The following is a 16298-nucleotide window of genomic DNA, read 5'->3' on the forward strand; positions in this document are numbered from 1 at the left end:
TAATCAATTTCAATATTTTTTTTTGTTTACGAATAAATTTTCAATTGACAATAATTTAAAGAGATAAGCAATTAAAACTAACCACAATTACTGTTATAATCTGAATTCAATCAAACGATGCTAAATATAGCATTTTAGAAAAGTAATACAAGAGTAAAGCTGGAAAGGGATTATCAACATACTATCACAATAATAATAATAATTTCTTGATGAAAAATCTCCTTAGTTTCACTTGGTAAATTTGTTCAAACGTAGGTTGTCAATTAATTACAAAACGTTAAAATTTCTCAGTGTTTGTTTACATTTGTTAATTATAGAAACTTATCAGAAGACAGGAGTCAATTAAATTAATTAAATATGCATAAATAACTAGAATTTACTAGTGGTTTTATTTTTGAGAGAGATAGCGATTATTAATTTTTACAATTATAATGAATTATGCCTTGCGTTAATATTCCTTTATTTGCTATGATTGTTTACCTTTTTACTTTGAGTGAATTAAATTAAAAATTTCATAACTATCTTTGAAAGGGCTCTATAGTTAATTTGCACTATCATTTTGGTAAAATTTGTAACCTTTTTGAACAATGTTGAAAAATACTGTAAATCATTTTGCTTGTTATCATCTTCAAAGATGACATTGTATTGTGAAATATAAATAATATACGAATTCCTCATCAAAATGACATTTATCTGTTTTAGAAAATCATTAAATTAATCAATTAAATTTGTCATTCGCTTTATACAAATTATATTAAAATATGAAATTTTCAACTTTATCATCAATTATTTCAATTGCTTCATTAGCTTCAGCTCATTGGGCAAACACCACCGTTGCTGGTGAATCAACAGATATAGCTACAACAACAATAACTATAACATCATGTAGTGCAGGTCATTGTACACCAATTTCAACTTTAATTACAGGTTTAACCACCGTTACTGAAATTGATACTACCTACACAACTTATTGTCCATTATCAACTACTGAAGAAGGTGTTTCAACTACAGAAATCACAAGTTATGCTGGTGGTACTACTTATGTTCATACTTCAGGTTATACCGTTATTACAGAAGGTGAAACAATCTACACTACTTACTGTCCATTAACAACTGTTCCAACCACTATTGTTGAATCTACTTCATGGGAAGGTGAAACTCCAATTATCAGCACAATTACTACAGGATGGACTGTTATTTCAGAAGGTGAAACAATTTACACTACTTACTGTCCATTAACAACTGTTCCAACCACTATTGTTGAATCTACTTCATGGGAAGGTGAAACTCCAATTGTTTCAACTATAACTACTGGTTGGACCGTCGTCACTACCTCAGCAAAATCTACTTCATACTTCCCATATACTAAATCTACTGCTCCAACTCCTGCTCCACCAGCTCCAACCACTACAGCTCCAGGTGGTACAGCTCCAGCTCCAGCTCCAGCTCCAACTACAGTTGCGGCTGAATCAGCATCATTGACTACAGTTGCTGCTCAATCTTCAGCTCCATCCGGTGCTGTTTCTGTGTTAGAGGGTAAAGCTAATAATATTGCTGTTTCTACTGGATTAGTTGGATTATTAGCATTTGTTATTTCATTATTTTAATCGTCTTGATTAAATAATACTCATAAATTCAAATTTCGAATCAAGCATTTTTAATTTTCAGTTCATTATATTTAATTTATAGACATTTCTTTTTTATTTTGCTACAATTTCGTCAAATAAAAAGCAGTCATATCTATTCAGATATGGTTTATTTAATTAAAGATTATAATTTAGGGGTTTTCTTCAGGTTTTGAAAAATTTGATTTTTCAAATTATAGGTTTTCGTTAATTTTGGTTTAGGATATATAGTAATTTATAATCTTATTAATAAATATTTAATTTTTAATTTCGTCAACTTGAATTAATCAAATTGTAGAGTAAAGTAATTTCAAGTATTTTACAAAGCTAAGATTTTCGGTATTAATACATGTATTTGTTCATAAGTCATTACTATAGAATTTTATCTAATTAATTTATTAAATCACCAACTAATTCTAACAACTGATTATAAAATTGTGTTTTCGTTAGTGGTGGCTCATCTTGCAATTCATGCGTTTGTTCAGGTCGCTGTTGATGGTTATGTTGTTGTTGCCGCTGTTGTAAGTCTTGTTGTTGTTTTAAAAATTTATTTATTTCTGATAATTGTTCTTCTATTCTTATTATGGGTAATTTGTCACCAAAGAATTTAATTGGTGAATAAATTTTTTGAATCTTAGTTTTGTAGGTGTTGTTCTTTGATGATGTGGATGTGGTTGATGAATTTTCTTCATTATCATTAGTTTCATTTTCATCATTTTTCAAATTGTTTATATTCATTTCAATAGTTTTAATTTCTCGATTTCTTAAATTTGTGAAAATTGTTCTTGTTGTAATTTTGTCGTACTTATAATTATTTTGATAGTATATAAGATCATTTTTCATCGAATTCATAATTTGATTTTCTAGTTTTGGACTATTTGGACATGATTGTATTATAAATTCTGGTCTATATTCTTCACAATAACCTACTGATGGAGATAAAACATTATGTTTGAAAATTAATGACCTTGAAGATGATGTATTGTTTGTTAATGAATTTGATGTGGTTAGTGAGGGTACTTGTACTTTGATGCTATTATTATTTACAATTTGATATTTGGGTGAATTCTCCATTATTTGTTTACACTTTTCATGAATTATTGACTTGTTATATTCTCCAACATTTTTAACTAATTTATCACTGATATATGGGGTATAAACACTTGTCTTTGATCTTTTAACTTCAAATGAATTAATATTATTGGCACTAGTATTATTAAGATTTGATGGTATAGTAGTTGAAGACTCTGAAGATGCTGATTCCGATTCTGATGATGATCTTGATGATGAATGTTGTAAATCTGATAAATGTTCTTCACTCATTGTATTCATATTGTTGTTGCTATTGTGATTACTATTGCTAAGTAAATCATGTAAAGAATGAGTCCTTGATAATTTACTTGGAGTCATTGACATTGGTGATGCGGTATTTGAAGTCTGATAAGAATTCCAATTGTATTCATCATATTCAATACTTGGTGAAGGAGTCCTTAAAGATTGAAAAGATTTTTTTGAGTTAAGACTTGGTGGATCATCAAAATATGACATCATTGAATTTGTGGTGTTTGCATTACTAAATGAGTTTTTCCATTTTTCCATAAATGAACCTGAACTTCCAAATTTTGATAGTGAATAATTTGATTGTAATGATGAATAAGACGAATTCAATGATGAAGATAAACACGCAGTGGAGGCTGATTTTGATAGTGAAGAGGATGCTTGTGAGGTAGTTGGTTGTTTTATGGGTGCTTTTATGGGTATTGGTGGTTGTTTATTATGATTTGAATTTTTGTTTATGGGTATACTTATTGTTGTTGGTTTCACTCTTATTTCTCTTGCTGCTGCTGATGAATCTACAGTTGATACTTCTTGAACATTTTCAGTCTCTGCATTACCAATTAGACCATGTAGTATGAATACTAATCTTTTCGCGACTGCTGGATTTCCAGTCAGTACTACTACTCTAGTTACTTCTCTTGTATTGTCTGTACTATTATAATATGGTCTTTTTCCTAATGATTCTTTATGCTGTATTAAAACTGAAAATAATGTTGCTAAAAATGAAGGTACTGAATCATTTTGGTTTGGCATATTTTGAACATTTTTACCATCTTTAAATTCTAACCAATTTAAAATCTCTAAAACCCAATTTAATAATGTCGAATACAATTCATCTTTATTTTGCTTCATTAAAAAATTTGTATTTATTAATCTTGGAGTATTGTTATCATAATGAATTAACTTTATTAATTTTGTCAAATATGTATGTAGTTCAAAATCATTTTGTAAAATATAATTTGGAAATTGTAACCTTTTCTTTACAATATATTCATATCCAAATCCATCATCAAATCCAGTATATAATTGTGTAATTAATTTCTTATAAACGAGTTTTTGTAGTATGGTTAAAAAATGCGATATTTCATTCCAATCATTTATTATCGTTTCATGTATAAAGCAATTTGCTTCTATTGGTATAACTACTCCAATTGCAAATCTACTATTTATTTTCAAGTCATTTAATTTTAGCTTAGATTCTTTGGTAGTGGTGGCTGATGTTGGACTCCAGTCATTTGCATTGTCTCTCTGAAACAAAGGAGTTAATTCATTTTCTTCTAGATCTGTGATTGAAAATAACCTTGTTATTAGTACTGAGTTATATGGACTGGAACTATTACTTAATGAAGGTAATGTATGTAATTTTGTAACTGTATGAATTTCATTCGACGGTAACCCACAACCAAATAATAAATCATTTAAATCGGAAGTACTATGATGAATTCTCAGATTAATTAAATTTTTAGGTAGTGATCTTCTAGTTTGTAAAGGTGGAGGTGGTTGTTGTTGTTGTTGATATGAGAATGGATATTTAGGAGTTTGAATAGGCGAATGACTTAATGGAGTAGATTGTGAAGTATGTGTTGGTGATTGTTGATGTTGTTGTAATTGTTGATCATGAGCAGTATCAAATAGAACTTGTTTTGTTCTTAAATTACCACCATCTTGTGATATAATAATTCTAAAATATTTATTATTAAATTGAAAAGGTTTTAACAGATTAGCATTATGAGTTCCATAAAGAATTTCTCTTGAATAAGAATCTTCAAATGTTGTAATTAAAGGTTGATTATTAATTGATGAACCAACTGATGATGAATGATTATGATTATTATTATTTTGTATAGAATTATTCAATTTAAATAACCTACCCAACATAGTTTATTTATGATTTATTAAACCCCTGTTCCAACTAATTATTACTGAATCATAGCCTTTTCAATCTATTATGCTATACTAAATAAAATGTTAAAAAAATTGATAAAAGTTGAGCTTTATATTGATATAAAAGATATAATGACACTGAATTGATGACTCTTATAATATACTAAAATGAAATGTAATAATCAGTTGATAAAATAAAAAATATTCAATGTTGTCAATAATCCTGTTGATGGTTGTAAAGTTTAATAAAAAGTGTATATAATTTTTATTTTAATTATTTTAATTTATTTATTAATATTACAAATAANAAAAAAAAAAAAAAAAAAAAAAAAAATAGCTCATATTAATTATATATAAGAATTTTATTTTATATAGAAACTATCAACCAAAATAAAAACAAGTTCATGATTTATTATAATTGAATCTATTGATATATACTCTATATCTATTAATTATAAAATAAGTTGAACATCTGTTTTAATTTGACATAAGAATGAGTTTCGAAAGGGTTAATAACGGTCTTACTTAGCCTTACTTCTATAGTACAAAAATGAATCTTACTTAATACCATTAATATTATTTAATAACAAAAATTATTGGTACTAATAAATTATTCCACTATGTTATATACTCTGGGGTAAAGTCAAATATGAATTTATTTTATACTTTCGAGAATTCAACATCATCGAAGAGCCTACTTTTTAATTTATTGTTCTTGAAAATTTCATTTCTGATTGTTTATTATCATAATAGTGGCTGGGATAATTATTCTATTGTAAATCTTTGTTTCTTTTTGACATAAACTTTTAAATTAAAGTCATCTGCTTAATACATAAAATGAAATTTAATCCTCAAGAATTAATATGGTAATTTCATCCGTTTGTTTGTTTAATATCTGCAAAATTCCAATTACACAAAATACAATTTATTGTCAAGAATTACCGCTCGGACTTCAATTAAGATTTTTTTTTACCGATGAATAAAAATATTATCTTATCTTTTTGATTTTCTTTATCTGTTTTATAATAACAAAAAAATATTTGAAAATATGGGTATTGAATTCCAATTTATTTTGTGAATATACTAAATTCACAATTTTGGAAGATGTTTGTCATATTAAACTTTTATTCTTTTATTAATTAGTTATACAAATTTATTACTTTTTATTATTACATATTCATTATTACTACCAAACCTTATACTTTACTTGAAACATCTTCCAAAATATTTAAGAAAACATCAGCATGTTTCTTTTCAAATAATAAAGTTGGTCTTAATCTAATTGAATAATCACCACATCCACCCATATTTAAACCTGCTAATCTACATTTCATCAATATTTTATTTCTAATATCAGCATTAACAACATCCCATGCAATGAAAGTACCATAATTTTCACCTCTTAAATTTTTATAAATATTTGGAAATTTATTGGTAATGGTTTTTAAACCTTTATATAAGTAATCACCAACTTCAGCAGTTTGATTAACTAAATCTGATGATTCAATTTCTTTATAGATTGCCTTTGCTAATATAGCTTTTGATGGATCACCACACCATGTGTTAAATTGTCTATATGGTTGTTTTGGTTGTAAATCAGGATTTGCAAAATAGAAACCAGCAGCTTGAAATTTTTTGGAGAAAGTAACCATATCTGGTGGATTAGTCAAATTCCAATGTTCATGTGCCCAAAATTTACCAGTTGCTCCAACACCTGTTTGAACTTCATCAACAATGAATAAGACATCATGTTTAGTAGTAATGTCTCTTAATCCTTGGAAAAAGAAATTAGTAGCATGATTATCACCACCTTCTGATTGAACTGGTTCAACAATAATAGCAGCTATTTTTTTTGGTGATTTTTCAATTATAGATTCTAATTCATCTAAACAATTTTGTTCTTCTTTTCTATTTTCACTTTCAAATTCTTCTAATGGATATTTTAATTGTGGGAAAGAAGCTTTTGGCCATGGGAAAGCTGGAATATCTAATTTATGAATAGCTTTTGATCTTGTTGTTGATAATGAACCAAAAGTTCTACCATGGAACCCTTTATCAAATGATAAAATTACCATATCTGAAGCACCTGGACCTTCATTATTCATAACACTTTCTAATTCTTCAGTTGTAAAATTATCAGATTGTCTTAATTTTGCATGTTGATACATAAAAGCAGCTTTATAAGCAGTTTCATTAGCATCTGATCCACTTAATGAAGTCCAAATTTTTTTCATTCCTGGTGGTGCAGCTTTTAATAAACCATCTTCTAATATATCTTTATAATTATTTGATGGAAAACAAGCTAATGCAGGACGATTAACAATTGATGAAATCATTTCTTCAGATTTTGCAGCTTCAATTAATTTTGGATTATTATAACCTAATGGAATTGATGAAATTTGACAATAAACATCTAATAATTTATTACCATCTGAATCACTTAAATAATTACCTAATGACTTAAAATAATCAGCAACAAAATAAGTAGCACTATTATCATAAATTTTACCCAATTCTTCATTTGTTTTTTTTGATGCTGGACCTGGAATGGTGTCAGTTTTTATAACTGGTGATATTGGTTCATTTGGGAAATATCTTGCAGTGATCGAAGTTGAGTTAAATCTAACTGATACTTTTGAAGTTTGTTTTAATGCTTTAAGCATAACAAAATAGTATTATTTGATATTGATGTTTAGTTGATTGATAAGTAAAAGGAATTGAAATCAAACTTAAATTTCAAGTTTTTTTGAGATCATGATACCATTTATAATTTAAATCTATCAATGCAATATATGTTATATTTTTTATTATTTATTTTATCAATAAAACGAAATTTTTAGGAAATCGTTTACCTAAGTTGAAGCGCTTCTCGTTTTCCGTCCGCTAAATTTAGTTCGAATTTGACATAACGTATTCCGTTATTTTAGCACAAAGTTAATCAATCTGTAAGTTTGTGACTTCTTCTGCTTAAATTTTACGCCTTATGGATCTAATTTTCCTCGAGGCATTATTAGAAAGTTTAATTCTAGTTTAAAAAACTTTATTCTTTATATTTTTATTACATGATATGATCATATTTGTATGGTAGCTTTGAGGTTGCAAAATATTTGTAAGATTATTGTTTTGAACGGCTTTTACATTGATATAATAGCAAATGGACTTTCGAACAAGGTCTGAATTAGCTAATTGTGGGTAGTTGTATTGGTAAGTAAACTTGTTGAGAATACTAAGTTTGATAAAAAACCCAACTGAAAAAAATTACTAGTACTGTTTTCATTTTGAATTTTTGACAATGTTTTGCATCAAAATTTGTATAAAATTTGTATCAAATTTAAGTAAAAATCTAGACTTCAAAAATATACTCTTCAAACTAGATATGTTTGAAAGATTAGAACGAAGAATGACAAAAACAATCTAATTTACAGAATTGATGATAGAGTCTTTTTATCTTTAAAAGTGTTCTTTACACTATTTCAAGCTTCCAACCAATGTGGGTTTCTACAATTTATTGACTATAATCTTAATTTTTAAAACTTTCGTATATTTTATGATGGTGATTATGAATTAATGTACAGGTTAACTAATGATAAAAATTGACTTAATGTCTTCTTGATTCAGCAATTATACTATTCATTTCTTCAACTTTTCTTAAAGCTCTTTTGTGAGTACCTAATCTTTTTTTAGCTAATTTTTTAGCTCTTTTTTCACCAGCATTTCTAATTAATTCAATTAATCTTCTTTCATATGGAGCTAAACCTGAAACTTCTTTAACAATTGATCTAACAAAAACAGTTCTTTGTGATAAAGCACCTTTTCTATATGAGATTTTTGGAGCAACTTCTTTTGAAGCAACTTTGTGTCCTTTGTTTAAACCTACAGCAATTCCTATTAATGATAGTTAGTATAAAGGGATCAAATTTATTGAGCTGAGGATTATTCGATGATATAGTATTAGATATTTAACTTAAATCCCAGAGTGTCGAAAGATTCAATATCGATGTTCAATTATTCCAAATGCATTTTAATCCCTGAGTGAATGACGGGGTTTTTGATTTGAATCAATTATCATGATGATCGTTATACCAATTATGAGAAAAATAAACAATGAACTTTGATTTAAAATATATATAGTGATCTTCTTTTTGAGAATTATCAAATGACCTCATGACATTGATTGTAGTAGACTTTTTAAATTAAATACGCTCTTGATATTTCATTTATCTTGTAAAGTATGATGATGATGTTTTCTTTGAATCTTTCGTTTGTTTGATCTTATGCAGTTGTCTTTAAATCTTCTCAGTACTACTATATTACTCTATCCCAATCCTCTATCTCTTCATATTTCAATTTCCCACATACCTGACTTAGCCATTTTTGATGATATAATAAATATGTATATATGAAATTAAATTGAACTGTCGTTAAAAACTCAAAAAATTTTCAGTATATTATTTTTACCTGTGAGTGAAGAAAGAAAAAAAATAATTTTGATTAATGGCTTCTCGTTCTGTGTAATTACTTCGTTTCTACTACGACTACTTGGTAGCCATACTGCAATGTGTTCTCGCTATTTTGTTTCGATTTAACACTGCGTGCAAATTCTTCAAGAAAAAAATCATAGCGTGCAAATCACGTGTATACAAAACAAAATAGGGTTATAAAATTGAGTATCAAATAACCAAACTTCAACATTGGTCTATGTATTAATTATATACTTACAAGATTGATCCACTAAAATCATGATTATAGGAATCTAATTTATTTACAATATCTTTTATAGATAAATAGCCATATTCTTTCACAAAAATTTTAGGTGGAACAGGATAATAACTATCTTTTTGAACATAATCATATAATACATTTAATAATTCATCTTTTGATTTGATAAATTTACGACCATCATTATGGATAAAAGTAATGGGTTTTTGTTTAGTATCAAATCCTCTTTCATTTTGTTCTAATTTATTGATTAATTGATATCTTAATTTCCAACCTAATAATCCCATGGTTTTAAATCTTGCAGGACTTGATTTCAATAAATATTCATCTAAACCACCTTCTTTAGTTAAAGTTCTTAAAACTCTTGTTGAAACTCTTGTATTTATTTTTTTATTCAATATTTCAGACCATAATTTAGCTCTTCTAATATTTGGTACATGACTTCTCAAATTCTTATTAAAATATTCTGAACATGTTTTAGATCTTTTACGTTGTAATCCTCCGTATAATCCTCTATTTTGTCTCTTAAAAAAACGTGTTTCATATTTATATTTTGGAAATTCTGGGATTTCTTTTGGAATTCTTAAACCACTAGGATGTGATTGTCCTACTTGATATTCAGTTTCATCTATTGATTTTGTATATTTCAAGATTTTATAATATTTGTCATAGTTCTTTATTTTGTTCTTGGATGTAGATGATGATAAAGGGATAGATGTGGAAATTGACCTTGTGAGTAATGATGGTTTTATTAGTCTTGTGGTGAATGAATTATGAAAATGCGCTAGACTAGCGGTTTTGAGTGAATTTAGGAAGTTCATGAATGACTTAATTCACACTTTTATTTGTACTGAAGTATGATTTCAGTTTCAATTAATTTTTGTATTGGTTGATTTTTTCGCTGAATGTCAGTATTTGCAAATCACTGACACGAATTGTAACACGACAATTATCTTCTAATTTTTTATTGACATCAAATTCACGCAATGCGTTATTTTATCAACCTCATTTTGTGTTCTAAGTCCAAAAAGAGACTAAAAATTGATGCGATGAGAATTGATAATAAATATTTACTTACTGATAAGAGGTTACAAAATAAAGTAGTGCGATCGTTCAAGAATAATCTTTGGGGGTATTTTTAAATTATTTTAAACGATTTATTCCATTTAAAATAATATTAGTTTCATCTGATACATGTTTCTAAATGATCAGCTTTACTAATTATTCATACACCATTCGACTACTACAGTTTTTTTCTGGACTCAATGATTCTAGACAGCTTTCAATAGAAACATGTGTAAGTGTATATCAGATAGATTTAACCAAATGATAAAATTTTATACATAAATAAATAAACAAAAAAAAATAAAAACCGTTGAGAATTTAGTAAAAAAAATAATCTTGAACAATTTTTATTGTACAATAAATTTAAGCTTTAAAAATCTAAAACTTGCAAAAGTCCATTAGATGTAGTTCGTTCATATGATTTAAGAAATTGATCTTATCTTTATCTTGGATATATCAAAAAATATACTAAAAAAGATCTCATCTCTAAATTAAAAGCATTGATTGAAAAATAATATCATTTACCTGACAAGATTAAATCATTTTAAATCTTTTTATTCAGGAGCCTTCAAAATGAATGAATCCCTCTTGTTCATGGAAAAATGTATAGTAATATATGAATAATAAAGATGATTTAAATATTCTAAATCAATTGATAATCTTTTGTACCAATTAATATAGTTTCATTCTATTCTCTCTTTTTCTCATTTCTATAATAATATTTAATTATTTAATAAATTAATTCAAAATATTAGACTAGACAAAAGAAAAAATGATAAAAAGAAAACTAAGGGATATTTATAAATTATTAATGTACTTATATTAATTGATTTACTTTAAACAACCAAAAGTTTATATTAATAGATTTAAATTTTAATATTTATATTATTTGATTGTTTCATATCTATCAATTCATGAAAAAAGTCATCATTATTAATCTTATTAAAAATTCAATTATTAATCATATAAATATAAATATTTAATTTATATTCATTTGTTTTATTATTATCATTCAACGAAGTCATCCAACAAAATTCATATTTTGAAATTTATTGAAAATCATTGTATTTTCTTACACACTTATACAATCTCGAAAGCATTATAGACTTAGTTATATTCTTTCTTTTATTATACATATAAATAAATTCATATATATATTTAATTATTTAATCATTTAATTCAATTTTTAACATTTTTTATATTTTCATACATTTAATACATTTAAATTTTAGAGTTAAAATTATATACAATGGCAGATTTTGCTAAATCAATATTTGGATTTGGCAATTATAATAAAAGAGATAATAGTTCACCACCAACTCCTCCTCCAACGTCATCATCCAATACTAATATATCAATTCATGATCATGAACAAAATCAACAACAACATCAGCAACAAATACAATCTCAGCAATCCTATCATAATTATCAACAACAACAACAATACCAGCAACAACAAGAAGCACCAATAGGTCAACAACAAATAACTCATCAATTTGATGATCAAAATCAAGGTGTAAGTAAATTTATGCCAAAAGGATTAGTTAATGTAACTCCAACAACAGCTACAGCTGCCTCAAATAATTCTGCAGTTTATGGTACAACATCTACGAATACAACCAACGATCCTGGGGCTTATTTGAATCAAACTTTTAGATCAAATGATTTACAATCTCAACACAATTTATATAATAATCAACATCATCCTCAACAACAACAAACACCACAACATCAACAACAACCAATAGTACAACATCAACAACCACAACAATCACAATTACAACCACCAGCACAAGCTTATCAACAAGATCCAATGATTATCACCACAGATGAATCAGGTCAAACTATAAATCATGGATCTCACAATTCTCAACCCAAAGGAAAATTAAAAGTAACAATAATTGAAGCTAGAGACATACAAGCTACTCAACCATATGCAGTTTGTACATTCGAAAGTTCAGAGTTTGTAACGAATGGACCAGATTCTTTTGGTAAATCTCCGATGATAGGAGGTAGTGGTTCATCAGGTCCAAAAAATTTATATAATGCAAATCATGGACCAAGAGCTTTGCCAATGAAGAATAATCTGAGACCCTCTTTATATCAAAGACAATTGTCAACACCACAATTAAATTTATCTGGTGATACCTCCAATCCTATATGGAATCATGAAGCTACATTTGATGTAGTTGGTTCAAAATCAGAATTAGATATTTCTGTTTATGATGCAGCAAGAGATGATGCATTTTTAGGTCATATACGTATTTTTCCATCAACTGTTAAAAATAAGAAAAGTCCAAATGAATGGTTACAATTAGGAGCAAGAATTGTTGGGGAAAGAGTTTCATCAGGATCTATACAAATTAATTGGGAATATACTTCATTAGATAATAAAAAGGCATATGGACCAGATGATTTTGAGTTTCTTAGACTTTTAGGAAAAGGTACTTTTGGTCAAGTTTTCCAAGTTAAAAAGAAAGATACTTCTAGAATTTATGCAATGAAAATATTATCCAAAAAAGTAATCGTTAAAAAGAAGGAAATTGCTCATACAATTGGTGAACGAAATATCTTAGTACGTACATCAGCTGCTGCATCACCATTTATAGTTGGTTTGAAATTTTCATTTCAAACTCCAACCGATTTATTTTTAGTTACAGATTATATGTCAGGTGGTGAATTATTTTGGCATTTACAAAAAGATGGAAGATTTACAGAAGAAAGAGCAAAATTTTATATTGCTGAATTAGTTTTAGCATTGGAACATTTACATGATAATGATATTGTATATCGTGATTTGAAACCAGAAAATATCTTATTAGATGCTAATGGTCATATTGCATTATGTGATTTCGGTTTATCGAAAGCAAATTTAAATAATGATGGTACAACAAATACATTTTGTGGAACTACAGAATATTTGGCACCAGAAATTTTATTAGATGAATCAGGGTATACAAAAATGGTTGATTTTTGGTCATTAGGTGTTTTAATTTTTGAAATGTGTTGTGGTTGGTCACCATTTTATGCAGATAATACTCAACAAATGTATAAGAATATTGCATTTGGTAAAGTACGATTCCCTAAAGAAATTTTAAGTCCTGAAGGTAGATCATTTGTTAAAGGTTTACTTAATAGAAATCCAAAACATAGATTAGGTGCAACTAATGACGCGAGAGAATTGAAAGCACACCCTTTTTTCGCAGATATAGATTGGAATTTATTAAAAGCTAAAAGTTTACCACCACCTTTTAAACCTCATATCACATCAGAAACAGATACATCAAATTTTGATCCAGAATTTACATCAGAATCTACCTCTGCTTTAAAAAAACAAATGGAATTAGCATCTACTCCATTATCACCAGGAGTTCAAGCAAATTTTAAAGGATTTACTTATGTTGATGATTCAGCAATGGATGATCATTTTGGAAGATCTTATCGTATGAATACTTTTAAGAATTCAGGTTCATTTATACCCGGAGACCCAAATTTACCACCTGCAGAAGATGCAGTGGATGATGATCAAATTGATGAAGAAGATGAAATGGAAGTAGATGAAGATCATCAAATGGATTATGAATTTGTTAATGGTAGATTTGATTTATAAATATACTACCAGATCGGATTTACTCACTTAATTTATCAACTTGTAAGTTTTGCTCATGTTAAAATTTAATTGTTACTTCCTCTGTTATTTTTTTGCATTACTATCGAACATTTATAAATTGTATAGTTTAATTTGAATAATTTATTGTTTACTTTAGATTTATTTGGTATAAATGATTACAATACTAAAAGATTTATAGTGTCGTGTAATTGTAACAAATGTCAAACAAAAACTCACTTGCAATAAAAAAAAATGAAATTAAAAACAATAATAATAAAATAATTATAAAATTCGGTATTATAACGATATTATATCAAAATCTACAATTAATCAATTTAAAATATAATTTTACCCATTGAATCATCTCAAGAATTGCCGAATATACTTTGCATCACATATAAAACATGCCGCATCCAGGTAGACCTAAGGGTCGTATGAATAAAAAGACTCAACAAATACATCAAGAAGCATTAGCAAGAGCACAAGCAGCACAACAACAAGGACAACAAGCCCATAGAGCAGCTCAACATAATCAACAACATCCTCATCACCAACAACAACATCCATCACGTAACAACTCAGCAATAAAAGAAGATGGTGGGATAACGCTACATGATGAAGCTGATTTAATATCATATAGAAATGATGCATTAATTAGATATGTTTCAAATCATGAATATATTGAAAATATAACCGCGAAAGTAATTCACTCAACCAAAATCATTCCACCGACACTATACCCCAATTTACCAAAACGGAATAAAGAAGATTATTCAACTCCAATGAATCCAGAAGAAATATATTATGGAGACTTAGAATATATGAAGCACGTAGATGGAAATTTAATAAAAAATCTAAAAATTATGAAATCAGATGATGATCCAGGTTTTACAAGGTATCTATTCAATTGTCCACAATATAAAGTTCAGCAAAAGAGAAATAGTGAATTGGAAAAATTAGAAAGAGATGTTCATAATAAAGAATCTTTGCACAAGTTAGAAGAAAAGTATGATTCAGTGCTAAAAGAATACAAATCAAAGTTTGATAGAGAGTATGTAATTTTACCACATGTTGAACAATACAGTATACCTACTTCAAAACTAGATCCAAATTTGAAAGTTGAAGAAGCTCCAAAAGATTATGATCCTAGAAAGATAATGGAAGAAAGACAGAAGCAACAACAAGAACAATCACAGAAGAACCAAAGCCAGCAACAACAGCCTCTACCGAACTATAATTTAAATGCACAACCTCAAGAACAAATTGAATTTAGTAATATGAATGGAAGTAATGGAAAAGACAACATCAATCATCAAAACAACAACAATGGAGTACATTCAGCAAATATCGAGAACAGCGGAGATTTTTCGTTACCTATGAATCAAATGGGCGAGGAAAATTCTTTATTACCAGAAGATAGCAGATCCAATGGCCAAATCGCACAATCACAACCGCAACAACAACAACCCAAACCAGTACAAGAAGTAATAGCCTCAAATGCTAATCAAGACAATGAAGATGATGATGACGTCGACGATGACAATTCAAATGGGGAAGGTGAAGAAGATGAGGAACACAACCAAATGGAACAAGAAGAAGATATACCACAACAAGATCAACAATCACAACAACCACAACAAGAAGAGCCGAATCATAATGCATTGGCAGATACAGATTTGAATGTCTTATTTGATGACAATCATCACGACGTTGACGAAGAAATGAATGATATTAATGATGATGAAAATAACAAAAACACTGGTGATAATAATAATAACCCATTGGGCATGGACGTTGATGTTGATGTAGATGTTAATGATCATCTGGCTATAGTGAATGATGATATTGGTGAATTATATAATTTTGATGGTGATGATGATTTAATGGGAGGAGATTCAGGATTTGAACATGACTTTTTAGATCAAATTAATAATATGGATTAATCAAAAGCAGCTGTATAATTTTTGCATATAGATTTTTAGTTCTTCAAATATTTTGTAATACGTATTAATGATATAAAAATTAAGTTTGTAATCTATTTATTTATTATTGGTTCT

At 27.7% G+C, this 16298-nt stretch overlaps 7 protein-coding genes across 7 annotated transcripts; 3 read left to right on the plus strand and 4 right to left on the minus strand. All coding sequences in view use genetic code 12, as the record gives it.

Moving 5' to 3' along the window:
• Positions 1–761: 761 nt before the first annotated feature.
• KGF54_004593 (uncharacterized protein) lies at positions 762–1607 on the plus strand (the record flags this gene model as incomplete). The annotated part of the gene is made up of 1 exon (XM_051765308.1): positions 762–1607. One exon carries the CDS (start codon positions 762–764, stop codon positions 1605–1607), a length of 846 nt encoding a protein of 281 aa, XP_051618635.1.
• Positions 1608–2015: 408 nt separating this feature from the next.
• On the minus strand, positions 2016–4841 carry KGF54_004594 (uncharacterized protein; the record flags this gene model as incomplete). Its single annotated transcript, XM_051765309.1, has 1 exon — positions 2016–4841. The coding sequence occupies one exon, from the start codon at positions 4839–4841 to the stop codon at positions 2016–2018; it is 2826 nt and encodes a 941-aa protein (XP_051618636.1).
• Positions 4842–6043: 1202 nt separating this feature from the next.
• On the minus strand, positions 6044–7510 carry UGA11 (Uga11p; the record flags this gene model as incomplete). Its single annotated transcript, XM_051765310.1, has 1 exon — positions 6044–7510. The coding sequence occupies one exon, from the start codon at positions 7508–7510 to the stop codon at positions 6044–6046; it is 1467 nt and encodes a 488-aa protein (XP_051618637.1).
• A 935-nt stretch (positions 7511–8445) lies between these two features.
• RPL39 (60S ribosomal protein eL36) lies at positions 8446–9219 on the minus strand (the record flags this gene model as incomplete). The annotated part of the gene is made up of 2 exons (XM_051765311.1): positions 8446–8732; positions 9207–9219. 2 exons carry the CDS (start codon positions 9217–9219, stop codon positions 8446–8448), a joined length of 300 nt encoding a protein of 99 aa, XP_051618638.1.
• Positions 9220–9562: 343 nt separating this feature from the next.
• Positions 9563–10387, minus strand: KGF54_004597 (mitochondrial 54S ribosomal protein bL28m; the record flags this gene model as incomplete). The annotated part of the gene is made up of 1 exon (XM_051765312.1): positions 9563–10387. The coding sequence occupies one exon, from the start codon at positions 10385–10387 to the stop codon at positions 9563–9565; it is 825 nt and encodes a 274-aa protein (XP_051618639.1).
• Positions 10388–11880: 1493 nt separating this feature from the next.
• On the plus strand, positions 11881–14241 carry SCH9 (serine/threonine protein kinase; the record flags this gene model as incomplete). Its single annotated transcript, XM_051765313.1, has 1 exon — positions 11881–14241. One exon carries the CDS (start codon positions 11881–11883, stop codon positions 14239–14241), a length of 2361 nt encoding a protein of 786 aa, XP_051618640.1.
• Positions 14242–14645: 404 nt separating this feature from the next.
• On the plus strand, positions 14646–16184 carry KGF54_004599 (uncharacterized protein; the record flags this gene model as incomplete). The annotated part of the gene is made up of 1 exon (XM_051765314.1): positions 14646–16184. One exon carries the CDS (start codon positions 14646–14648, stop codon positions 16182–16184), a length of 1539 nt encoding a protein of 512 aa, XP_051618641.1.
• Between the last annotated feature and the right edge of the window lie 114 nt (positions 16185–16298).

Source organism: Candida jiufengensis (genome assembly GCF_024610255.1).
Source record: "Candida jiufengensis strain CBS 10846 chromosome Unknown scaffold1, whole genome shotgun sequence".
Taxonomy (NCBI): domain Eukaryota; kingdom Fungi; phylum Ascomycota; class Pichiomycetes; order Serinales; family Debaryomycetaceae; genus Lodderomyces; species Lodderomyces jiufengensis.